Source organism: Hyla sarda, chromosome 2 (genome assembly GCF_029499605.1).
Source record: "Hyla sarda isolate aHylSar1 chromosome 2, aHylSar1.hap1, whole genome shotgun sequence".
Taxonomy (NCBI): domain Eukaryota; kingdom Metazoa; phylum Chordata; class Amphibia; order Anura; family Hylidae; genus Hyla; species Hyla sarda.
This window is the reverse complement of record NC_079190.1, coordinates 330,193,176-330,219,544: the sequence shown is the minus strand read 5'-3', so window position 1 is coordinate 330,219,544 and position 26,369 is coordinate 330,193,176. Positions and strand designations below refer to the sequence as shown.

The following is a 26,369-nucleotide window of genomic DNA, read 5'->3' as shown; positions in this document are numbered from 1 at the left end:
CTCTAATCTTTACATGGAGAAGTCAATTTGCAAAAGAAAAATGTGCATTAATGTTTCCCGCAGCGAGCAGGAGAAAGGATTAAACATCTCTCACTTTAATTCTGAATTATCATAAACCCGACACAAACAATTACGAGGTGTGGAGAAAAGGCTTCCGTGTTTCGGATATGAGGTGGCTCAAGCCGACACCTTGGAAAATGCGATTGGGACAAATTACGCAGACCTACATCTTTTCATTTTTACATCCCCTTCTCTGCTGTACATGAGGAGATTTGTTGCTGGACTCCTTTCGGTTGGCAGATACAAATATGTAAGTGTTTTGAAGCTTGTTACAATATCAATGGTTCTGAGAATAATTAAACTACGTTCTAACGTTTTATTGTAACCGCATGAGAATGACGGCTTCCAAGACAGAAAATGGGTAATGTCAAGTGAGGTAGTAATATTCAGGATAAATTGTTGTATGCTGTAACAATGTACAGGCATCATCAGGATGTGCAGCAGGAAGTCTGGAACACATTACTGAGTACAAGGATAAACCTGTTCCTGTATGGACTAAACATTTCTGGGATCCACCAAAGCACTGTTAGTGAGATATATTTATGACATTGTGCATTTACTGTAAATGATTGATTTTACATAAAGGGAACCTGCCATGGTGGACAAGCCGTCTGATCTGCCAGTGTCATGTTTTGGAGCAGAAGGCACTAAGAAAATGGCTATATAGTGATATTGTTGTTATGTATCTGGGTGCTAATAACCTGCATGTATTATAGCACCAAGAGGGAGTATTATGGGGAAAGTCACTGGTGGAGAAGGACTTTGCTTTATTTGTAGATCATAGACTACACAACAGTGTGTAATATCAAACAGCTACTTCTGAGGCCAGAAAGATATTGCCATGTATTGAAACAAACATGGACTGGGACAGGGACATAATAGAAATGCTTAAAGGGGTACTCCGGCCCTAAGATATCTTATCCCCTATCCAAAGGATAGGGGATAAGATGTCTGATCGCGGGGTTCCCGCTGCTGGTGACCCCCACAATCTCTCATGCAGCACCCACCTGTGTGAGCTGCACGCATTGCTGAAGGCTCCGAAACTGAAGCCTCACGACCACGGGTCCAGAGGGGCCGTCACGCCCCCTCCCATAGACTTGCATTGAGGAGGTGGGGAGTGACATCACACGGGGGTGGAGTCGTGATGTCCCGATACTCCGGCCCCTTGGTCGTGAGGCTTCAGACTCTGAGCCTCCAGCGCTGTGTGCAGCTCACACAGGTGGGTGCAGCATGAGAGATTGGGGACCCCCCGTGATCAGGCATCTTATCCCCTATCCTTTGGCTAGGGGATAAGATGTCTTAGGGCAGGAGTACACCTTTAAGAGTATGCTCACACAGGTGAGATCTTCCACTTTTCGAGTTTTCCACTGTGGGTTTAACAGCGGCAGATGTTCTGCAGCAGATACTACTAAAGTCTACAAAATCTACTGTGCAGCGGGAAATTCACAGAAGATCTGCGTGTTAATGTACCTTTAGAAAGCAATAATGCGGCCTCACCTGGAATATAATGTTCAGTTTTGGGCACCGATTCAAAGGTAGGAAGTCCTAGAGCTGAAAAAGGTACTAGGATGCACAACTAAACTAATAAGAGGCTTTTAGGAAAGATTAAAAGAATTACATTTGTTTAGTATTGAGAAGAGACATTTAAGGGGGATATGATCAACTTATATAATTACATAAAGGGCCCATACAAAATATATGGGGAAAAATCATTCCAGGTAAAACTCTCTCAAAAAACAAGTGGGCACTCCCTCCACCTGGCGAAAATTGGATTTAGTCTCCAGAGATGACAAGCATTCTTCACCAAAATAACTGTGAATTTGTGGAACAGTCTACCTCAGGAACTGGTCACAATAAAAACATTTGAGAGCTTTAGAACAGGCTTAGACCAACTGTTAGAACAAAACAACATTAATGTGAAAGTAAAAATATAGAATTATATCTCCTTCTCTAAATGCAACAACACCCCTTCTATTAATGCATCTCCTTCCCTCATTGGTTGAACTTGATGGACATGTGTCTTTTTTCAACCCTACTATGCAGTAGAACATGCATTTTTATGTATATCTCTGCTTATTATGGGCTGTCACTCACTAGACTCCTAAGCCCAGAACAAACAGGGATTTCAAACAATAGGTTACACATGCAGAATCATTTTTACAAATCTATATCATTCTGCTTAGCTCCTATTGCTCTATAACCTGATGCCGGGAGATTGGATACCATGTTCATGGTGACATATGCTTCTCAGGAACCTCCTTTCCTGCATGCTTGTCTATGATAAAATGGCCATACACATCAGATTAAAAGGGTTGTACAACATTATAAAAAACTGTGACACAACTGTCCACGGGTGTTTGGCAATGCAGATCAGCCCTATAATTTCAAGGTGCAGTACCACACACAAACCATTGACATGTGTGATGCTGTTTGTCTAAAACAGTGGGCCTTTTTTCCGAATAAAACTGTTTAGACCTTCAAGATGCTGACTGAATTAACACATCAGAGGCATAATTGCAAAAAACATAATCATAATCAACCACCAAGCACCCAAAAAATATCCAACATGACCAGTTATGTCAGTCGTTCACAGCCATGGTACTTACAAATGTTGGCCACAGTCTATAAACTATTTCAGATGACTTTTATTGTGTATATGGAAAAGGTGTTCATTAATCAGGCCTATTCAGTACCTTACCTGTCTTTCTGACATGATGTAAAGGTATTTGTTGTCCGTGGAAAATGCCATATCTCTAAGGATTGGACTTCCATCTCTCATTGTATGTACCACTTCATACTGAATGCCACCATATGGAGGACCATCTGCCCGAATCTGAAAAACAAAAAAATGGAATAATCATTATATGGCAAAATGCTTTGTTAAAAAATACCATTTTATATATATATATATATATATATATATATATATATATATATATATGTATGTATATATTTTAATTTGTGCCATTTAAAATAAAATACCAATATACACTTAGAATATGTGATATTTTATTTATCCTACATACCAATGCTATGTAGAAAATGTATTTTATAAAAAAAATAATAATAATAATTTAATGCACAGAAACCAGAGTGGATGTTATCAAGCTTCTAACTCACTTATTACAGAGTCGGCTTCATAAATAAGTGTGAAGTTGGAAGTCTGTCTTCATGCTGACACTGTAAGCCTTTAGGATACACTCACAGGTCCTCTAGTCCTGCACTTTACTGCAGCAGCCTGATGATCTAAAACTAATATCTTCCATTATCCAAACCTCTCACCCCGTTCTCCAAGACTTTGAGCACCAGTTGTCTGCAATACATTACCCCAAATTCTCAGACTTATACCCAACATTCTCAGTTTTAAATGCACCCTAAATACACATCTGTTAAAGGGGTTATCCACCCTAAGCTGATTTTAGTACAAACCTGCCAGGCTATCTTTTTGTGAACTGGGTATTACCTGTTGGAGTTAAACTACACATCCCATAGTTCCCTGTTTATAAGGGTGCGTTCCCACAGGGCGTATACGCAGCGTATTTGACGCTGCGCAAAATGTATGGCAGCAGCGGGAAATACGCTGCGTATCCCTTGCTCACTATACACACAGGGCTTTCCGGCGACAGCCCTATGTGTGCAGTGAGTTTTGGAGGCGGAGCCGCGCGTCACAGATACGCCGGCACACGGCCCCGCCTCCAAAACTCACTACACACATAGGGCTGCCGCCGGAAAGCCCTGTGTGTATAGTGAGCAAGGGATACGCAGCGTATTTCCCGCTGCTGCCATACATTTTGCGCAGCGTCAAATACGCTGCGTATACGCCCTGTGGGAACGCACCCTAAGTGTGAAGTTACATTCCTCCCTCCCACACATCACCCACCCCACCCATTGCAGCACAAATGAGCTGCATTCAAAAGGTCAGTGTTTTCTAACCAGGGTGCCTACAGCTGTTGCAATATGATCTCTCGCCCACCCAGCGCTCGCTGCACCCATTAAAGCAGGACCGGATCCCTATGCACACCTGACTAGTGATGTCAGGTCTCAATGCACTGCTACCTGGGAAATCCCGAGACATGAGTAATTTGTATGCTGTTAAAAATATTTGGGTGAAAATCACAGAAGAATTGTGAAACCACAGTCACACACAGGTACAGACACTATATTATAAACTACACTGGCTTTACAGCCCCTGCAGCATAGTCAAATGAAATTTTTTTTTAAATAAATTTATAAATATTATAAATTTAATAAACCAATTTTGTTTTTGCATTTTCGTTTTCTCCTCCTCGCCTTCTAAAAATCATACCTCCGCGAGCGGAGATTCCGCCTGGCGGTCGCCGCCGTAGGTACTTCGGCGCTACGGCCGCAGGGCACTGAGCCGTCACCATTGACGGCTATGCAGTGCTCGCGGAATCCGTGCAAAGAATGAACATGTTTTTTCTTTGCGCAGAACAATTTCAGCGGCGGAATTGTCCGCCGCGGAAATTCTGCAGTGTGAACGGGTCTCGCGGATACCCATTCACACACTAATGTTAAGTTCACTCGTCCGCTCGTGGAATTCCGTGAGAATTCCGTAGTGTGAACGCACCCTAAAAGGGTATTCCGGTGCTGACACCTCTGTCAGGAACTGTCCAGAGTAGCATAGGTTTTCTATGGGGATTTTCTCCTGCTCTGGACAGTTCCTGATACGGGCATCAGGTGTCAGCAGAGTTTTTCCTCTGAAGCAAACAGCTGCTAAAAAGTACTGAAAGGATTAAGATTTTTTAATAGAAGTAATCTACAAATCTGTTTAACTTTCTGGCACCAGTTCATTTAAAAAAATAAAAAATAAAATGTTTTCCACCGGAGTACCTCTTTATAGACCAGGCCAATTTTTATTTTTGCGTTTTTGTTTTTCCCTCCTCGCCTTCTAAAATCCATAACGCCATAAATTATATTTCCATCTACAGACCCATATAAGGGCTTGTTTTTTGCGTGAGCAATTGTACTTTGCAATGAAAAGTCCTTTTACCAAAAAATGTATGGCGAATTCAAATAATTATTTTTTTAGGGAGGAAATGTTAATGAAAACTAAAATTTTTCACACTTTGGAGGATTTTGTTTTCACACTGTACACTTTACAGTAAAAATTACATGTTTTCTTTATTCTCTGAGTCAATATGATTAAAATGATATCCATGGCTAGATACTTTTCTATTTTTTGTACTGCTAAAACGTTTTGTACAAAATCAGTAATAAAAAAAAAAAAATCGCCCTATTTTGACCACCTATAACTTTTTCATTTTTCAGTATATGGGGTGGTATGAGGGCTCCTCTTTTGCACCGTCATCTGTATTTTTTTATTGATACCACATGTGCATATATAAAACTTTTGGATCACTTTTTATACATTTTTTTTAAATAAAATATGACAAAAAAGCTACATTTTTTTAACTTTTATTTTTTACATTTACGCCATTCACCGTACGGGATCATTAACATTATATTTTGATAGTTCGGACATTTACGCATGTGGCAATACCAAATATGTTTCTAAAACATTTTTTTTACACTTTATGGGGATAAAATGGGAAAAAGGGACAATTTTCATTTTTATTGGGTGAGAGGAATTTTCACTTTTTTTTTACTTTTTATTTTTAAATTTTTCAACTTATAATTTTTTACACTTTTTATGTCCCCACTTTTATTTATAGCAATCATTTGATTGCTAATACTGTTCAGTGCTATGCATAGGGCATAGCACTGATCAGTATTACTGGCTATCTTCTGCTCTGGTCTGCTCGGTCTCAGACCAGAGCAGAAGACGCCGGGAGATGGCCGGAGGCAGGTGAGGGGTCCTCCGGCAGCTGTTACAGATGATCGGTTCCCCGCGGCAGCGCTGCGGGCGATCCGATTATCTATTTTAACATGCGTATTGCCGCCGATGCCGTGATCTGTATTGATCATTGAGTTAATGGTGGACATCCGTGCGATCGCGACCTGCAGTGTATGATGTGAGCAATGCTCGCGGTCATACACAGAACGTAAATGTACGTCCTGGTGCGCTAATTACCGCCGCACCAGGACGTACATTTACGTCCGTGGTCGTTAGGAGGGTAAGGCAGGCGTATAACATTCCCTATTTGGTCTCTTCTACTATCTATATGGCACTCCTTGTCATTCACCAGTGCCCCCTATGCTCTATGCACTTTAGATATTCAAAGATTAGCTGGCGACTGGCTCACCCACCTTTATGTAATCTACCATATTTATAAAACATGGCTGGACCATTGTATCAATCATCCCCCATAGACTGCTGCGGAACATGTTGGCATCATATAAATAAATATTTTTATTGTTTTACTAAGTAAAAAATACCAAAAAAAAAGACTGCATGCTCGAAACACTGATACACGGGGGCTGTACTGGGCTTCCCTAACTGCTGATGCTGTCAGATGCTTCATTGCAAGTGGCGCTCTCTTAGGACACTGGCACCTCAACCTACTGCAGATCCAGCTATAGTTACTCAGATACCCAACATTATGAAATATGCTTACTTACATATACACTAAATTAAATGTTTATTTGCAGGGACCAGCGGCACAAGTAACAAAACACGAACTAGGCTGGAAGCAACAACCTCTAACATGGATTCAGGGTTCCGCAGTCCACTTCCTGAAGATAGTTAGCAATGACTAACCCTGTGCCTTATGTCAGTCCTGCAGGAGGAATAGGATTGTCTGATATTTTGCTTTCCTTCCAGCAGTCAGACATGGGAGTACGATGGGTAGAACTAACAAGTGTTGAACATTAAAGGGGTGGGGAGAGGATATGGATGTCAGTTTCTATTGTGTTATATGCTCACATGACTGCAGCCTCTGAGCTATGTCTCTGCATCCTTATTAGACAGCATCCTTGCTTTTCCAAACAAGCATTTCCTACTAAACTGCTCACCATCCTAATACAATCATTGATATCATGTACGTGTTTTATGTGCTTTAGCATATGTTTTATACAGTATTTCCACTGTACATATAGGAGAATGCTTTGTCTCTAATAGAGAGGCTGTAACGGGTTGCGTAGCTTCTGGCTTATAGTTAAAAAAACAACGCTTGCCTTTAGAGGGGGAAGGGTGTCAGTTTGCATCCTGCCTGCACGTGGCGGGATTTGCATTTTTGAATAGCCATTTGATTGTAACATGGTGTCACACTGGGAGACATGGAGAGTCTGAGGAGGGGGCTGGCATGTGTCTACACACAGATTAAAGCAGCCAACCGAACCCAAGGCTCAAAGTAGCCCAGCGGCCCATTCGTATACTGATACTGTCAAATGCTGGCCAGCAAGCCAAGACTACTGGGACACTGCAAGATTCAGCCCCTTTCTAGGCTGGAAATCAGCAAAGCCTCAAGTGCAGATATAGTTAAATAAATGGCTGACTGAAGGGAAAAAGCATCAATGTAAGAAATGAGAGCAGCTTCCACTACATAAGCAACCAGTCCAAGCATTAAATATGTTTACATGTGATTCTCCATGTTAGAAATCTTGTCACGATTCAGCAGCGTAGGTTAAATATTACCTCCTGTTCACTCTCATTGATTGCCCTACTAAGGAAGTTTTCCTATTATTGTTTATAAACTTCTAAAAAAGACATAATCTGTGATGACTAAGGACTGAAACAGGTTTGTTCACACATCTGAACAATTTTGGAGTTGACTTGCACTAGTTGGAAATTTTCATAACCTCAGACACTCGGATTATAGCTCTGGCTACTCAATCTAAAGCTGGCCAGACATGTTCATTGTCGGCCAAACCCACAGTGTATGAGGCATGTGTATGGGGCTACCCAACTTTTCTTCAGAGGAATAGTTGGCAAAGTGAAGACTCAGGAAGATAGATTTCAACATCCCTGTGTACTTTTTTGCTTTAAGGGAAGGTAAGCTGCCACCATAGGTGTCTCTCTCCCCATTCTTAACACATACATGCTTAGAAAGTACAGTGATCCCTCAACTTACAATGGCCTCAACATACAATAGTTTCAACATACAATCGTCTTTTCTGGACCATTGTAACTTGAAACCAGACTCAACATACAAAGTTACGGACAGTCCAGATCTGTGAAACGTGTCAATGGCCGGAAGAACTGACCAATCAGAATGGGCAATTTACTGGTAAAACACCTGTATTACTGAAGCGTATGCACTGACTGATGTCTGGTAGCACCCCCTACAGTACAGAGAGGTGTTACATGTTCTGTACTCTTTACCTGTACCATGGTTATCTGCTCCTTTGGACACCAGGTGAGGGCGACTCCATCTTACTTTTTTAGGACATTGCCTGTACTGTACAGGACCCCAAAGAAGCTCCTGTCCTCTACATAGACCAGTGTTTCCCAAGCAGGGTGCCTCCAGCGGTTGCAAAACTACAACTCCTAGCATGCCCGGACAGCCTGTGGCTGTCCGGGCATACTGAGAGTTGTAGTTTTACATCAGCTGGAGGCTCCCTGCTTGGGAAACCTTGAAATAAACAGTGATTACAGCTCCCAGCAAATCCTTATTACTTTTATATGTAAGGATTTGCTTTATCTATATTAGTTATCTACTTATATTTCTTTCATTCTCACTTTTTCCTAATTTGGGTGCTTTTAGAACCAATTACCAGGTTTTCATAGAGTTGTGGTCTCAACATACAATGGTTTCAACATACAATGGGCGTCCCAGAACCAATTAATATTGTAACTTGAGGGACCACTGTATATGGTAGGGTTAGGAGACAAAGCTTTCAGAACACTATCTGAAGTGTATGTCCAGCTTAAGGCAGTCCAGTAGATGAACCATTACATCTATCGACAGTGTAAGGGTAGCTGTTGGTAATCCTGCTGAATTTGGTGGGTTTGGCCGACATTTGATTGAAGTGTATCAGACCTGTATTCCTGAGCAGCATTCTGTGCATCAGTTATTCACAGTAATAGAATGTGCTCTGTAAAACACAGTATTTGCTGATAAGAGAAATGTGACAAGACTATCTGCAAAGATAGGGGATCATAGCAAAGAACAGCACAGGTCAAGAGTGGTAATTAAAATGTATTTCAGTATGCAGGATAACAGATGGTTGCAGCACAGTACAATCCTTCCACTAGAGCCAAATATCCATTCATTACACATTTATGTTTTGGGTCTAACAAACTGATGATCTTTTTGTGTATATTCTTTATAACAGCTTATCTGTTATGACTAGGCAGAAAACATAGCAATATTCTTGTCACTGAAGGGCATAGCTATTACTGAATAATGTAGGCTGATGATTACATACTAACAGTAAAATAAGGTAGCGGCCTCATGAGCAACAATAGAACAGTATGGCACCTAGGCATTTATTCTTTATACAGTTATTCTATATTTGTTTTATACAGATTGACAAATACATAGTTTTAGCATACAAACTTTCCAAATACATGCCCACACATTCTTTATATAATATTCTCATACATGCACAAGTAAAAGTAAACAATGCCTATAGAATTATATGTCCTTTTGTTTATGTCAATTATAAAGTCCATGCAACAGCACCATCCCATAGTGTCAATAAAATAATGACACGCAATATTGTGCTAGCCATACACAAATGATAGGGTCACTAAAATAACAACTCCTATGGCACAGATGTAAGAACCCGAAGGGTTAATCTGCACTGAGGTCTTTTGTTATTCTGGTTACTGTGGAAACGCCCTGTTCTCTGGTCAGCAGACCTCATTGGCTTTTCACCTGCTTAGCTCCCTATTTAAACCCTCAGTATTCATCCAGTGCCTGCGAAAGAGCTCATACTCCTAGAAGCATTTGTATTGTATCTTGGGCACATTTGACCCATTGGCTAAACTCTCTGACTCTTCTCTTGTTTCTGCGATGTCTTTTCTGTAATCTCTTGGTACTGACTCGGCTTGTGGACTGTGACCTATTGTGTATGTTTGTTTAGTTATTATTTCTGTTAGTGTGTGTGTTTCCTTACAATGTCCCGACCTCCGTCTGTATTATAGTTTATTTTGTTGACTCCCTGCACGTATTCAGGCAGGGACTGTCACCATGGTTTTGGACCCGTCGCCTAGGGTGGGTATGCAAGTAGGCATGGCAAGTGGGAGCGGGTGAGTTTAGGGCTTCACTCTTCCCTTCCCATACGTGACAACAGATTAAGTATATCATAATCACCTGCTTAACTTTCTGTACTGCCCTCCTCCAGTGACAGTATGACAGTAGCCACTCCTTTGAGAAATCCTCCTCCCGTTCAAACTCTGATATAAGACAGGGAGAAAATAGATCTCCCATAGCCCACGCCCTGTATAGTAGGTAGAGCAGTGCTGCTGAATCTGAAATCCATCTAGTAGGATGTCCTATGTCTAAAGGAAAATTTGACCATGACTTAAAATGGCCAAAATACAGATAACAATGTAACCACAACCAGAAAACCCATGATAAACCATATGTGTAGATTTTACCAAGCTCTCCAAAAAGTCTGACAATTGCCCTCTTTCAGAAGTTCTGAATTGAAATCTAAAAGGCAAGCAATGCAAGGAAAGTTTTTTCTTTTAAGAAGATCTTGGGGTTAGGCATATGCAGGAGGGCTTGCATGTAACACCGATGCCACAGTTGTCTAGCATGAACTCAAGTCATACTCACATATGAGTAAGTTAGGAGAACTAATGAAGGAAATCACAGATATTTATTAATGAAGTCTTGTCAAATGAAAAGCTCTGTAATTAGTGCAAAAATATGTATTCTAAATAGCCTATTATATTGTAATAAAGCGGTCCTTTAAGCCTGAAGAGGAATCTACTATAGAATCAAACTTGCTGTGAGAAACAACTGTGCACACAACAGATCTATATGCAAAGAAATGCAAGTAGAGATTAGCCAAAGAAAACCTGTGGTTCTTCTTGACTCAAAGGCCCAATGGTAGAAGAACTACTGCATATCCACTATAAGAAGGCTGTGAACATAACAGCTTTTCTATATTTATGACTCTTGTTTTCACTGTACCCTGGCCTGGATTTTTTATGACTTTCCACAGAGGTTTTACACGGTGCCGAATGAAGCCGATTAAACTTTGGCCTTCGCCGGCGAAATGCCCATTATCTCTGCTAATAATAATAACCGTTACAATAAGTGGGTAGTAATCATTTCCCGTTGCCTTCTGGCACCCAGCATACAGAGGGTCTTGAATACAGAATGAAAGAGGGAAACTGCTAAAGATATTGGCCTACAAATTGGGAATATAATTCTGTTATTAAATTATAAAAGAGGAAAAAAAATGACCAAAGATGCAGCCAAGCCAGAGATGATAAAAGATCCTCAGCTTATATCTTATTATTGTGTGCTAAAAGGGACGGGTACACTTGACTGTGACTCGCCACAAATTGGATCATTCAATGTTCTATTTAGGAAAAGAGCCCAAAAAACAAACACTCTCAAAACCTCTTTAAAAAATGTTAGAAAGCCAAGGTCATTAAAACAAGGTCAACGTGAGCCAACAACTGGCTCATCCCTGTTCAAAGACTAGTGTCCCAGCCTCCAAGTCTGATTCTTACACATAAAAGCGGAGCAGAATTTGTCAGAAGGACGCCGCAGTCGGTCCACCTCGGTTGGGGTCCCATCTTCAAAGGACAGCGATGACTTTCACAGTCTGAGCGTCTTTCTTACTTTCGCTTCCCCCACCCATCCAGCCATGTCCCTGCGTCGTTAGGGCAGCTGTTTAATAAAGCTGTTGCCATGGTAACTGCCTCTGAAGCCCATCCACTAAAAGATCTGATGTTAATTTAATGAACCCTTCAGCTGCCAGAGACTGCTAAAGTGTTCTGTCCGAATGAGGAGCAGCGACCATGTACAAATATTCCTCATTTAACCCTTTCGCTGACATTTTCTTCTTTTACTTGCAAATATATATTTTTTTTTTTGTTTCGCTGCTGTTCACATCTTGCTCATCACCACACCATTGGTAGCTAGCAAAGGAAATTATCTGCCCCGTTCTGAGCTCCTCATAAAAGCATCATTGCTTTTCTCTTATTGATTATACATAAAATGCCATAAGCGTAACTCCGTCTGGCATTTAAACTATGTGGTAAGATTGTGAGCCTGTTAATGTCCTGTCAATATTGCTACATTTTTGCTATGTATTATTTAATTTCCTAGAAATCTTCATCTTGAATACAATGCAGTGCTATGCATCATAAATGCTTCCATCACAAAGATTAGGAGACTGCTGTAAGACATGATGGAGAATGTAGCGGGATGATAACCACTGATGATCCATACAGTAGTATTCTGTGCCATCGTTTTGTGATCACACCACAGGTTGGAATGGATAAGCTGCCTTAAGATAGATCATGAACTAGATATTAAAGAAACACTCCAGGGTTTTTTTTCTTTTGCTTATCCAGTAAAACCTCTCCAAAAGACCACCTCTTTGAGAAGACCACCCACTTGACTGAACTTTACTAGACTGAATTTTCTGTGACAGATTTTTAATTTTTCTTTGTCATGCATTCTCCGAGAAGACCATCCCCTTTTGGAATCTCAAAAAGGTTTCACTGCAAAGTGCAGCATAGGCTATTATTAGAGAATGATGTAGAGGTTCTTGTGTATGCCTTGTGCTAACCTATTTAAGCTGATGTAGCTAGCAGGCATGAGTTTGCAGCCATGCTAATAGCAATTTCTGATTTCCTATTGCTGCCTACATTTCTCATAAATCCTCTGGCTTTGCAGAGAGAAGACTGTGAAGTCTGATCACAGAACCTGTTGATCTAATCACCTGGTTAGACTACAGTAGTCAGCAGCCTAAACAGCTGAGAAATGGGATGGAGTCAGTTCACATTCTGTGCAGCTTTGATGCATTTTCCTATTCAGGGTGTATCCCCACGTATAGTGTCCTGTGCATATTTGATGCTGTAGATTTCAAGATAAATCTGCAGTATAAAACCATAAAACCTGGAGCTTCAAATATGTGTAAGATACTGTTCGTATGAATATACCCTCAAAGTAATTTTTTAAAGAAATATTGGCATGAGGCAAAATTGTTTTGCCCTATTATCACAACTGACGTGTTTTTCGAAGATTTTAAGTCTTCAGGCTATGTTTGCAAGTTGCATTTTTACTGCATATTTGTAGTCTTTTTCCTGAGTTTGGGACATGTTCCTGCCGTGATTTTAATTTAATTTATTTTTTACCAAATTTATAACCTAATCTTATATAGATCGCAGCAGCAGTATAAAGAAAGAGCTGGGAGGGGTAGATATGAATCTACGAACAGTCAGAAGAGATCTGATAGGTGAAAATGTCATCCTGTAGTTCCCAAAAAGTCAGCTGACACAAAACAGAACACTTCCTTTAACACATTAAACTCTGTGATTTTGTGTTGGTCAGGCTGGTGATTACATGACCCACTTACAGCAATGAAACACATGGATACAGCTGTGCTGAAATGAAACTAATGATGGTAAGGATGATATGGGCAAAAAAGAGTGCTTCTTTAATGAGATTCTCGTTTCAAGTTATGCCCTATCCACAGGCGCTCCATTCATTCTGCATGCGGCTCTTGCCAACCCTGAGCTTGTTAATGTTCGGATAGGTCTATAGAGAATGAATGGAGCCCTGGCCACGCATGTGCACTGCAGGCCCATTCATTCATAGGATGTTTGTTCTCCATTCTTGGTATTAAGAGGGATTAAATCTCTACTGATCCACTAGTTATCGCCTATCTTGTGACTAGAGAATAACTTTCTAAAATGATAGTACTCCTTCACCTACTCTGCTTACCCAGTTAACGTTTTTCCAGTGCAATTGCTATTTCCCTTCAGCTGGCTATTTGGGGTGCAATATATGCTGATAAACAGAGCACATGTTTGAGGAGTGAAGTAAAGGATAGTGCATATATGTGGAATGACTTTGCCAACAGCAGCGCCACCGGGAAATTTTACTTACTTTTAAAAGATATAAAATAGACTGGGTCCAAGTGAGAGCACCTGCGATGTTAACGCTTACTCCCACCGATAAGAACTTTGCAAATCGAAAAACAAGTGTAAAAGGCAGCTTAAGGTGCCTACCCTTTGAAAACTAAAGCGTCTTATATTAGTGAGGCTTCAAAATTTCTGATGTTGAAATTACTATTGGAAGACCTTGTTTTAACTCCTAGATCTCCCAGACCCCTGTGTCTCTTCTGTTCACGAGTGCTTATAATGTGCACTGAATTCACTACATTGCCACCGCTGTCCTTTCAGTTACCTTGGTAACAGTGATGTCACACGCAAGAAACAATGAATTCAACAGATGAAGTAATGTGTTCAAAGGGAAACGACAATGCAGTTGTCCCCATAGCAAAATAATGCTGCTTCACAGGTATGGTATGATCAAAAGAACTAATAATGATATAATGCAGTTCTATGGTAAGACCCGTTACCATAGAGGAAATGGTAATAACACAGAAATAAGCAACAGAAGTTCAGGAATGCCCATGTAGTGGGGCACGTCAATGCAATCATTGTACAACTGCCCTCTATACTGTGCACTTCACAGGCAGATGTCATATAGAATGCAGATGGCAGAGATATAGGGGGAGATTTCTCAAAATCTGGTGGAGTGGAGAGGCAAAGTTGATTTTGAAAGATTGCTTCTTTCATTTTGCAGAGGCCTTGTTAAAAATGTAAGAAGCAAGCTGATTAGTTGCTATGGGCAACTGGGCAACTTTGCTTCTCCACGAGTTTTGATAAATCTCCCCCTAAATAGAGTATGTGGCCCTACTAAACAGTGATATGCTATAAGATATGCATGCTAACATTACACAAAACTCCCCTGCTGAATGGATCCCACACAGCTACAGTATGTTGAAATGGAGTGCAGCATATTTAAACTAGGGATGGACAGATTATCAGTTTGGCCGATATTATCGGCCGATATTCACGATTTTGGACATTATCGGTATCGGCAATTACCTTGCCGATATGCCGATAAAGCCCCGGCCAGAGACCGCCGCCGCTGCCCCATTGCCTCCCCCATCCCCAGTTTTATAATTACCTGTTCCCAGGGTCCGCGCTACTTCTTGCTCCTGCGGCGTCCTGCGCTATTGATGTGCGCTGAAGAGTGACGTCCTCAACGCGACATCACCGTCGGTGCACACAGTGACACCTCAGGATGCCGCCGGAGCCAGAAGTAGCTCGGACCCCGGGAACAGGTAATTAGAAAAACGGGGATGGGGGAGGCAGTGGGGCAGTGGCGGTGGTTGGACTCAGGACCGGCAGGGGGGGAGAAGTGGGCGGCGGCGGTCTCTGGCCAGAGGATAGGCAGGGGGGGCAGCGGCGGTTGGACTCAGGAGGACCCCAGGACAGGCAGGGGGAGAGAAGTGGGTGGCGGTGGCAGTCTCTGGCACCGCAAAAGCCGCTGCAGTTCATTGATTTCAAGCACCTGCTTTAAATCATTGATCTGCAGCGGCTTCTGTGGGGCCAGGGGGGGGGGGGGGGGTTGGTGGGGAAATAGCCGATAATTTATACCGGAATATCGGTATAGGTTATCGGCTATCGGCCTCAAAGTTCACAGATTATCGGTATCAACCATAAAAAATCTATATCGGTCGATCCCTAATTTAAACATTACTACATTACATAGTTGGCTGGCTTCACACCACGTTTTTGCAATACAGTTCCCCATCAGGTTTTTGATAAAAAAAATTGATTCCTCAAAACCTGACTAAAATGTATCAAAACATGTGTACAAATTTTAATCCGAATTCGGTTGAAAACCGTATACAGTTTGAAAAATAATGTCCGATTGCATCAATTTTTTAAGAAAAAAAGTATACATTTTAACTTTTCACTCCATTATTAATAAAGTTTCACTTGTTTGATTGAAATTCCAAGAAAAAAACTGTGCTAAAGTCAAAAACAGTGTGGTGAAAACCGGATGGAACCGTACGCAATGTTAAAAAAAAAAAAAAAAAAAACACTTTTCAATACAGTTTTTCACCTGGACCAAAAACAGTGGTAAGCTACGGTTTTGGGTACGGGAAAAAAACTGACAAAACCGTACAGGATGCAAAATGGACACATCCGGATGCATCTTTTGACATACAGGTTTCAATGGAGAGTCAATGTATACGGTTTTCAAATTAAAAACATATACAAGAACTGTATTGCAAAAACGTGGTGTGCACCCAGCCTTACATAATAACATAGTTCATAAGGTTGAAAAAAAAACACCAGAGTTCATCAAGTTCAACCTATAACCCTATTGAGTCCCTACTGAGTTGATCCAGAGGAAGGCAAAAAAAAAACCTCGTACTCGAGGTAAAAATTCCTTCCCGACTCCAAATATTGCAGTCAGAATAGATCCCTGGAGCAACGTTCTGTCCCTATAGATCTAGAATCCATAACCTGTAATGTTATTACTCTCCAGAAATGCATCCAGACCCCTTTTGAACTCTTCTACAGAGTTCACCATGACCACCTCCTCCGGCAGAGAATTCCACAGTCTCACTGCTCTTACAGTAAAGAACCCCCGTCTGTGGTGGTGTAGAAACCTTCTTTCCTCTAGTAGAGGATGCCCCCTTTTTTATAGATATCACCCTGGGTATAAATAGATCATGGGGGAGATCTCTGTAAGGTCCCCTCATATATTAATACATAGTTATTGGGTCTCCCCTAAGCCTTCTTTTTTATAAACTAAATAACCCTAATTCTGCTAATCTTTCTGGGTACTGTAGTCCTCCCATTCCCCGTATTACCCTGGTTGCCAGTCTTTGAACCCTCTCCAGCTCCACTATATCTTTCTTGTACACTGGTGCCCAGTACTGTACACAGTATTCCATGTGTGGTCTGACTAGTGATTTGTACAGTGGTAGAATTATTTCCTTGTCGTGGGCATCTATGCCCCTATTGATGCAACCCATCATTTTATTAGCCTTGGCAGCAGCTGCCCGACACTGGTCACTACAGCTAAATTAAGTTACTGTTAACTAAGACTCCTAAATTATTTTCCATGTCAGTCGTCTCAAGTGTTCTCCCATTTAAAATATAATCCCAGCCTGGATTTTTCTTCCCCATGTGCATTACCTTACATTTATCAGTGTTGAACCTCATCTGCCACTTCCCAGCCCAATTGTCCCAAGTGTCTTTAAGTCAAAAGACTACTATTGGCATAAGCAAGGGGACAAAATGTGTTTTGAATTTTAGTTAGAATATTTTATCTAGCTAATTTAAATGGGTTCCGGCCACTGGAACTAACAGGAGAGATCACTAGTTGGTGCTTTCATTTTCAGGGTCCTTCTGGGACTTTTGGGGCAGATGCTGGACAAGACTCAATACAATTTTTTTTCCAAACATGACAATGTTTAGGATGCATTTACTTACATACTGTAAAAATAGTTGGAGCTACATTATGATAGGCCCAATTCGCACTTGTCGAATTTGACATGTATTTTAGCATGAAATCAGAATTAAATGCAATGACAATCTGTATCTTATGTAATTAAATGGGATTTCCGCAACCCAATTCACATAAAGCAGAAGAGTGGCTATAAAGATAAAATAAAAAATCCAGCACAGAAGTTTTTTTTTCATGGATTCCAATGGCAGTACAAATCCACAGCGGAAATACAAGTACCGGTACTAGTACAATTTTTCAAGTAAAAATGAGCCAGATTAAATCCAATTGTGAAGTGTGAACAAACCACAAAATTGGTTTCAGAATAGTCACATCAATAACATTTTTTAAAATTTAGCAACAGAAAACTGTCAAAATGAACTAAAACCATCAAAATTAACATACAGCAACTCCATTACCAGAGAATTTAAAGCATCTAAATGAGGCACCTTTAAAGGGGTATTCCAGGCAAAAACATTTTATCCCTTTCCAAAGGATAGGGGATAATAAGGTGTCTGATCGTGGGGGGCCCGCTGCTGAGACCCCCCGCGATCACCCTGTAGCACCCGCATTCTATGCGGGTGCTTAATCTCCAGTTTCGGAGACCTCCAGGTTTCCGGGACTGAGGATGTGACGTCACGCCACGCCCCCTCCATTCATGTCTAAATGTGGGTGCTACAGGGAGATCGCGGGGTGGTTTCAGCAGCGGGCCCCCCATGATCAGACACCTTATCCCCTATCCCATGGATAGGGGATAAAATATTTTTGCCCGGAATACCCCTTTAAGCATGTGCTGTATGTTAAAGGCATAGTGAAAATAACCTATTGTTTAGCTCAAGCTTATATGTTAAGCCCTTAACCAGCCATGATGTTTATTTTGGTCATTGGGCCATTAAGGTTGTGTTAAGAGGGCTCAGGTCTCAGGCCTGTTACATACCTAGCGGCAGGTTTTTAGCAGGTCATGGCCACTGCTAATATCTGGCACAGAGCAATCTTCAAAGCTGTCAGTGCCATTTAACTGGCCTTATAAAAGTAATTGAAATTATATTTATTATTTATTGATATTTAACTGGGTCATTAAAGGATAAAACATTTTTTAGGAATTTTTGTGATTTTTTCTTATTTTCCATTTTACTATATATATTTTAAAATACTCCTAAAATCTTGCAATTCTCATGTTGGCCAATAGGCCTAAAACTAAGCCGAGACTTCCTGTTTTGTCTGTGATGATAAGGAGGAATATGCTGGAACATGATCTGTACAGCATTACAGTGAAAGGTGACACCAATGTATAGAGAAGATAGGATCTTCGCAATAACTAAGGCTTGAAGCTCAGCCTCTCCCATCCTGTGGAATTACCTCTTCAAAGGTCACAGAGCACGCCCAGACACTTTTCCCAGTCATGTGAAGGGGACCGCTCCTGTCTATTTTTGCCTATGTCAATTTGCATATTGCTGTAAGCATGTATCTTTAAATGATGTTACAAAACAGCTCAGACATGATTGCAGTCCCCATAATAATGTTTAAACTAAAAATACAAAAACGATTAGAAAAAAAAAAAAAAAAAAAAAGAGTCTGACTCGAATCAGTAAAAAATGTAGGCAATGTATTCCTCATTACCACGAGGAATCACTTGGTAATGGCCAAGGCACTCGTATGCCAATAAGTGTGAAAACAGTACCCACTGAAGCATATTCTTTGTCGACAGATTCTCTTTCAGTTCTGACAAGTGCCTGAAACACACTTATGTCCCTAACAGATCTTTCACATAAGGCAACTTAAACATCTGCATAACTAAACCATATAGGAAGTCATTCCCTTCATATTGTCAATGCGGCTTCATCTAAAGGAATGACTTTCAATAAAGACAATTACATTTTATCCCTTTTTCACTCAAAGAGCCTTTATTGCTTAATTCAGAACTGCAGGACATAAAGTGTACAATGATCAGGCAGAGATACCTTCAAACAACACTTCCCGAATCCAATGAAAGTCCAAGGGAATTCTGGCAGAGTCATCAACCATGGCTAAATAGGTTAAAACTGTTCTGTTTGGCTATAATACAAATAAAGAAAATCATTTCTCCTGTGCCATTCCAGTTCAATATTTATTGGAGACAATTTGTTTCCCTAATGAGAGAGAGGCGTGAAAATCCCCAAGGCTTCACAGAGACATAACAAGGAGCAAGTAATATCTACCATCCTTTGTTCTAGCAGCTTTAGAAAAATAGAGGGAAAAAATTACCTCTCAACTTAAGGGATTGAAGATTGAAATAAGAAACCTTCTGCTTGTATAAAAAGGCTCTTTGGAATAACCACTTAGGCATAATGCAAATCTGACTCAAATGTCTTTTCAATTCAGACTCACTTATTTAGTGAAAGATAAAAAAGCAACTCTCCCTTCTCTGACTCTTTTGTCTACTGTAATTGTGACAAAATGATCTAATCCGTCACGCAGGTCATTAGGAGCAGTGACAAATGGGGACTGACACAGAGTGGGAGCATGGGGACTTCTGGGGCCAGCCTTGGAATTAAAGACCTTTAGAAAAGCAATTGCTCCAGTAGTTACTCACTCTTTACAGTAGGAGTTTCCGCTATTACCGTTTTGGAGTAGATGTCACATACCTAAATAGAAGGCACAGCATGGCCATGACCAAACGTACAACAAAGAGAAATATCCATCAGACTTTTCACTCATGAACTCAATGGTTGTATTAGGAACTGAGTTATAATCTAAAAGATACCATATCAAATGGCACCCAGAGAGAGAATGGTGGATGGAATGTGAGCAGATACAATATCACACACCTCTTTATCTCTGCAAGTAAAGTCAGCGCGACAATGTATATCTGAGGAGCAGTCCCACCTTCAAAGTGCTTTCCCAAGGCAAAGTGAGTGAAGAGAAACTGGCCAGAGCTGTGTGGAGAACACACCTTGAAGTCAGTGAAATTTAAAAGGGACTTATCTCCAGCAGGAGAGAGTTCACATGCCGTCTTCTGAGAACTTTGAGATAACAGACTTGGAAGAGTTTAGCTAAGAAAGGCCTTTAGGCCTGAAGGTGTGGGAGCAAAGATACATACACTCTGTCGGGAAGAACATGCCTTGGCTGCGGCTTCACTTACTAAGCTGACAGAGCCGAGCACATGTATCAATCTTGACTACTACCTTTTTATGAAAAGCATTATTTGTGGTAAAAGGTTACATAATATCTAATGTCTGAAAAGAATAGATATGCTCTTTGAATAGCTATGCATTATAGTGACGACAGTTGCAACCCATGGTGTCTTAATGCACGAGGCAATGACTGGTGAATGTACCATATTGCATTATAGTGCTCTTCCTATGTGTGCAGCTTGAATTACATTCCTTGGCCTATGACCACTTATCTAAACACTGCAGTATGAAGGCTGGTCTTGTCTTCTGTTCATCCTTCTAGTAGCAGTGATACTGTGGGTTTTGTTAATGGACTGGTAACACAGAATAATCTAGTAGTACTACTGGTGCTGTATGCAAACCAGGAAAGAGAGACAAGATTGTAATAGTGCATAGCAGAATGTTTGTTTATTTCTGTTTGTAGCTAGTGATAGCTAAGGTCCTGATCTCATGTGTATTTCTCACGTGAGGTCCATTCTGCATCAGTGTGCTCCCATTGACTTATACTTAAGAATTATGGCTGTCAGTCAATAATAAGGACGTGTGAGATGCCTTTGCCAACTGTGTGCTTGTAGATTTTAAGTCCTTCTCTGTCTCAAATGTACTGGAGCGTAATGGAGCTCATGGGAGTCAAATTTGCCATCTGTGAAGAAGCCCTAAAAGAAATTAGTGTGGATATGTGTGGCTAGCATATCTATTTAATACCTTGCATCTGTGTGTCTGAAATAGCATTTCTTCATATTTTGCACTTTAATTTATCTCAACAGCCCCATCAATTTTAACCCTGATGTCTCCGGGTGTACTTTTAGGTTTTTAGTTCATTACAGTACATTTTCTGATTTGCTTCCTTCCTCTGCCTATGTTTTCACTGATAACCTTTAGAACCATCTACTCCTTTGCCATGAATTCTTCTTTCCTTCACCTGTTTTCTTCTATCCAGTTTCTACTATCCCTGTGGCATTAATTCCTCCTCTACTCTTCTCTAATCCCAGTTATTTCACTCCATGCTCAAGAGTTAATGATTATTTTTCAGCTTTATCCTTCCTTTAAGTGTTTTTTATATCTCTAGTCAGGGCCAGGACAAGGAATAGGCAAGGCAAACAGCTGCCAGGGGCGCTGGTGTGCGCGCAAGTTTAATGGGCAAAACATTCCTTCCAAAAGTTGTGGCACTTTTTCACTGGCACCTCTTATTATCACCAGACACCACTTAACACCGGCAGACATTATCGCAATTGTCAGTGAGGGAGAACCAGAGAGAAACCAGTGCTACTAAAACTAGCCTTGAGTGCCATCACCTTCCTGACTGCCGCTGCAGACTATTATTATTTAGAAGCAAATTATCATACACTGAAAATTGGCTAATTGGCTTGAATTATTTTTTTTATTTTTATTTTTTTGGGAGACGACAAAACATATATCTTTATAGACCCTTGCAATGCCATAGGTGGGTCTGATTGAACAGCATATTTCATATGAGACTGCACAAATAGTCTTGTTCTCAAATAAGCTGATTGAATGCTTTTATTTCGTACAGCGCTTGACAAATCTCAGGTGCCAGGTCGCCATGGTGACTAAGAATTTTGTTGTAGCACAAGATTTTAAGTTTTTGTCAGTCCTTTCCAATAGGGGTTGTCCACCTTTAAAAAAAAGGGGGGAAAATCAACTGTTTTACTTACCTCTGTTCCCGCGTTGATCCCTAATTCTTCCTCCAGTCAGCGCTAGTGTTTCAAGAGCAGTGGACATTAGGTGACTGCAGAGGACGTCACGTTACATCTACTGCTCATGTAAGGGTGCGTTCACACGGCTGTCTTTTCCCCCCATTTAGGTTCCATTGTTGCAGCTTGTGAACGGATTACAAACGGTTGTAAAATAATCCCATTGATGTCAATGGGATTTTTTTATAACCCTTTCACATCCGTTTGCACCCATCTGCACTCATTTCCGTTTTTTTTTTTTTTTATGGGAGAAAAGACGGCGCATGCAGTATTTTTTCTCCCGTCGCAAAAGCCGAAGAAAAAATGGATACAGTAAATTTAAAGTCTATGGGAAACGGATGAACCTTTAATGTCATCCGTTTGCATCCGCCATTTTCAATCCATTTTTTGATCCGTTTTTACTTCTGAGCATGCTCAGAATTTTTTTTTTTTTTTGGCTTTATTAACTTAGCAATAACGGATCCAAACATCCGTTTGCATCCGTTGATGTCCGTTTTTTAAAGTCCGTTTTTAATTTTGACGGAAGAAGAACGGGACGGGTCTAGACAGCCGTGTGAATGCAACCTAACACTGAAGCGCCAACCAGAGGCAGAATGAGGGAACAGCATGGAAAGGAGGTGGAGGTAAGTAAAAGAGTTTGCTTTTTCAAAGATGAGGGGACACTAATCAACGTGACATGAAGGGAGATGAGGGAGACACTAATGAAGTTGCCTTGGAGGAAGGGTGAGGGGGAAACTAAAGATCGTGACACATAAGAGGAGATGAAAGGACACTAATAACTGTGACACATAAGGGGAGATGAGGGGGGCACTAAAGACTTTGACACAGGAAGAGATGAGGGGACACTAATGACTGTGACATATTAGGGGAGATGAGGCAGACACTAATAATTGTGATATAGGGAGAGATGAGGAAACACTAATGGCTATGACACAGGGAGAGAGGGACATTAAATGACTGATCATATGACGTCACGTTACGTTATGTGCAACATCTTGGCTCCTAACTTTTTTGCTGGCTCCTAGATTCATAACAAATTTATCAAACCTTAAATGACTTAAAAGTACTCCTAGATCCTTTGCTACAAGGGACATTCACAGGTTTTTTCCCCCCTGGGACATATGATGCATGCAGGTGATTAGTAGTCAGATTAATAACTTTACATTTATCCAGACTGACCCTCCTTTGCCAAGGGGATGACCAATTTCTCAGTGTGTCCACAGCTTTTAATGTATAAGCAATTTCAATGGATTACAGTACAAAGCTTGGTGTTATCTGCTAAAATAGACACAAACCTGTTAATACCATCCTCTATATCATTAATAAGTAAGCTGAATAAAGCAGACCCAGCAGTCAACCTTGCAGTACCCCTTCATTATGCTGTCTGTATGTGTATGATACTGATTCTGGCTTTACAGGGGTACTCCGCACAATTTTTTTTTACTGTAACTGGTGTCAGAAAGTTAAACAGATTTGTAAATTACTTCTATTTAAAAATATTAATCCTTCCAGTACTTATCAGCTACTGTATACTACAGAAGAAGTTATTTTCTTTTTTAATTTCCTTTCTGTCTGACTACAGTGCTCTCTGCTGACACCTCTGTCCATGTCAGGAACTGTCCAGAGCAGGAGAGGTTTGCTATGGGGATTTGCTCCTGCTCTGGACAGTTCCTAAAATGGGCAGAGGTGTCAGCAGAGAGCACAGAAAAGAAATTCAAAAAGAAAAGAACTTCCTCTGGATCCTACAGCAGCTGATAAGTACTGGAAGGATTAAGATTTTTTTTTAAGTGGAAGTAATTTACAAATCTGTTCAACTTTCTGGCACCAGTTGATACCGGAGTACCCCTTTAATACTATTCTCATAACTCTCCTTGGATTTTGCTCTCTGTATTCTTGTGCCACTGTTTCTATTCATACTACTCTTCTTATCCACCTACAATTCTGCTTCCTGTACTCCTGAATAGCATATACAAAGAATACATTACCTACATTACCTACATTCACCCTGTCTAATGCAGCCCCCTGAGGGTTCCTGTATAAACCATCGGCTTTCGCACTGTGTCTGGTATTCCTCATTATTTTTTGCATTAAGCAGTTCCTTATAGCAACTTGTTTGCTCTGTTTTAATGTACTCAAATCTTTGGACTGCAGCAGAAAGAAAAACATTTGCTGAGACTGCTGGCAGGTAACCTTTTGTTATTTTAACAGTAGCAGAACAGATCTTATCTGCTCAATTTTTAGGCAAATAGTTATGTCTCAACCCTTGATTTTGCTACAGTTAACAATGGGGAAAAAAGGCAATTTTTTGGAAGAAAGAACTGAAAAATGTACAGAGTTCTAGTCTCCCTCCAGCTTTTTACAAGAAAATAACCTTGGTATTAGGAAAAACTTCACGTTCCATCTTTTCCCCCTTGCCTGAATACAATCTATATCAGAAGGAAATGAAGTTGCTGCAAAAGGAAAACATTTTAATGGATTTGCCCCCAAGAGAACCCGGCTTAATTAATGAAATCTTTGTTTGCATAAGATGATGCATAAAAACCTCAACGTAGCTCTGTGTCATGGGTTACATGGCAGCAGCCTCCACTTCACACTGGAGCATAATACTGATGAATAATGGAGAGAGGATGGAATATTCAGACAAGAAATACATCATTTCTTTATATATAATGTGAAAGTATCCATATCTGAAGCATAATTATACCTCTCTAAGGTATGGCAATTCAGCTGCATGTTTTCTGGTAAAGTAATGCTTAAATCAAACAAGTACAGTTTGGTAACATTTTTCATTTGATTTTATTTCTACAAGCCAGCAGACATGTCGAGGTTCTGTTTCTAACCTAGAAGGGCTTCTTTTTAAACATTTTTTAATGTTCACCTATCAGGTGATTTATTCTTCCCTATCTAAAAACAGTAAATGACAAAGTAACCGAAACTGAGCTCCACTGTTTATCTGCTATTCACCATTATGTATTTGAAGACTCCTGTATTTAATTTTGCAGTTAATAAATTAAGAGATATTTTCATCTATTGGTAAGTGCCGGCCCCATCCACACAGGCTGACGTTTTACTTTGTATCTGAGTGTATACAAATTGAGCTGTCAGTCATCTGTGGGTGGGGTAAGGAGGACTCTTAGGGTATGTAAACTTTGCATAATGTCCATGTGAAATTCCGCATGTGGGAAATGTCTGCACATGTTTTTCATGCCGATATTCCACACATTTTTCGCCAATGTGAACTTGGCCTTACAGTCTATTCTAGGAGTCTTGACAGGATTTATTTTGTACCATCATAAGATAAGGATATGATACTGTGTTCCATTATACATAGCTTTATATGATATTAAAGGGGTAGTCCAGTGGTGAAAAAGGTATCCCCTATCCTAAGGATAGGGGATAAGTTTGAGATCGCGGGGGGTCCGACCGTAGGGGCCCTCTGCAATCTCTCTGTACGGGGGCCAGGCTCTCCGGCCAGATAGCGGGTGTCGACCTCTGCATGAAGCGGCGGCTGACACGCCTCCTCGATACAACTCTATGGAAGAGCCGGAGATTGCCGAAGGCAGCGCTTCGGCTCCTTAGGATAGGGGATAAGTTGTTCACCACTGGGTTCACCACTGGACTACTCCTTTAAGCAAGTAAAAAGCAAAGGCAGAATAAATCACCTAATAGGTTCACTTTAAAGGGGTACTCCGGTGGAAAAAAAAATATTTTCAAATCAACTTGGTTGGACTTGATGGACATATGTCTTTTTTCAACCATACTATGCAACTATGTAACTGGTGACAGAAAACAGATTTGTAAATTACTTATATTTAAGATTCTTAAATCTGACACCTCTGTCCATGTCAGGAACCGTACAGCGCAGGAGAGGTTTGCTATGGGGCTTCGCTTCTTCTCTGGACAGTTCCTGACACAGACAGAGGTGGCAGCACAGAGCACTGTGGTCAGACTGGAAAGAACTACACTACTTTCTCTGTAGTATACAGCAACTGATAAGTACTGGAAGGATTAAGATTTTTATATAGAAGTAATTTACAAATCTGTTTAACTTTCTGCCACCAGTTGATTTG

General features: G+C 40.6%; 1 protein-coding gene across 3 annotated transcripts in view; it reads right to left on the bottom strand.

The window, feature by feature from the left end:
* Positions 1 to 26,369, bottom strand: part of PLXNA2 (plexin A2) — a 325,654-nt gene that overhangs the window by 163,070 nt on the left and 136,215 nt on the right. For all 3 annotated transcript variants that reach the window (XM_056557949.1, XM_056557950.1, XM_056557951.1), the window contains one exon: positions 2,759 to 2,893. In XM_056557949.1, the coding sequence (XP_056413924.1) occupies positions 2,759 to 2,893 (135 nt within the window). The remainder of the gene's footprint in view (positions 1 to 2,758; positions 2,894 to 26,369) is intronic.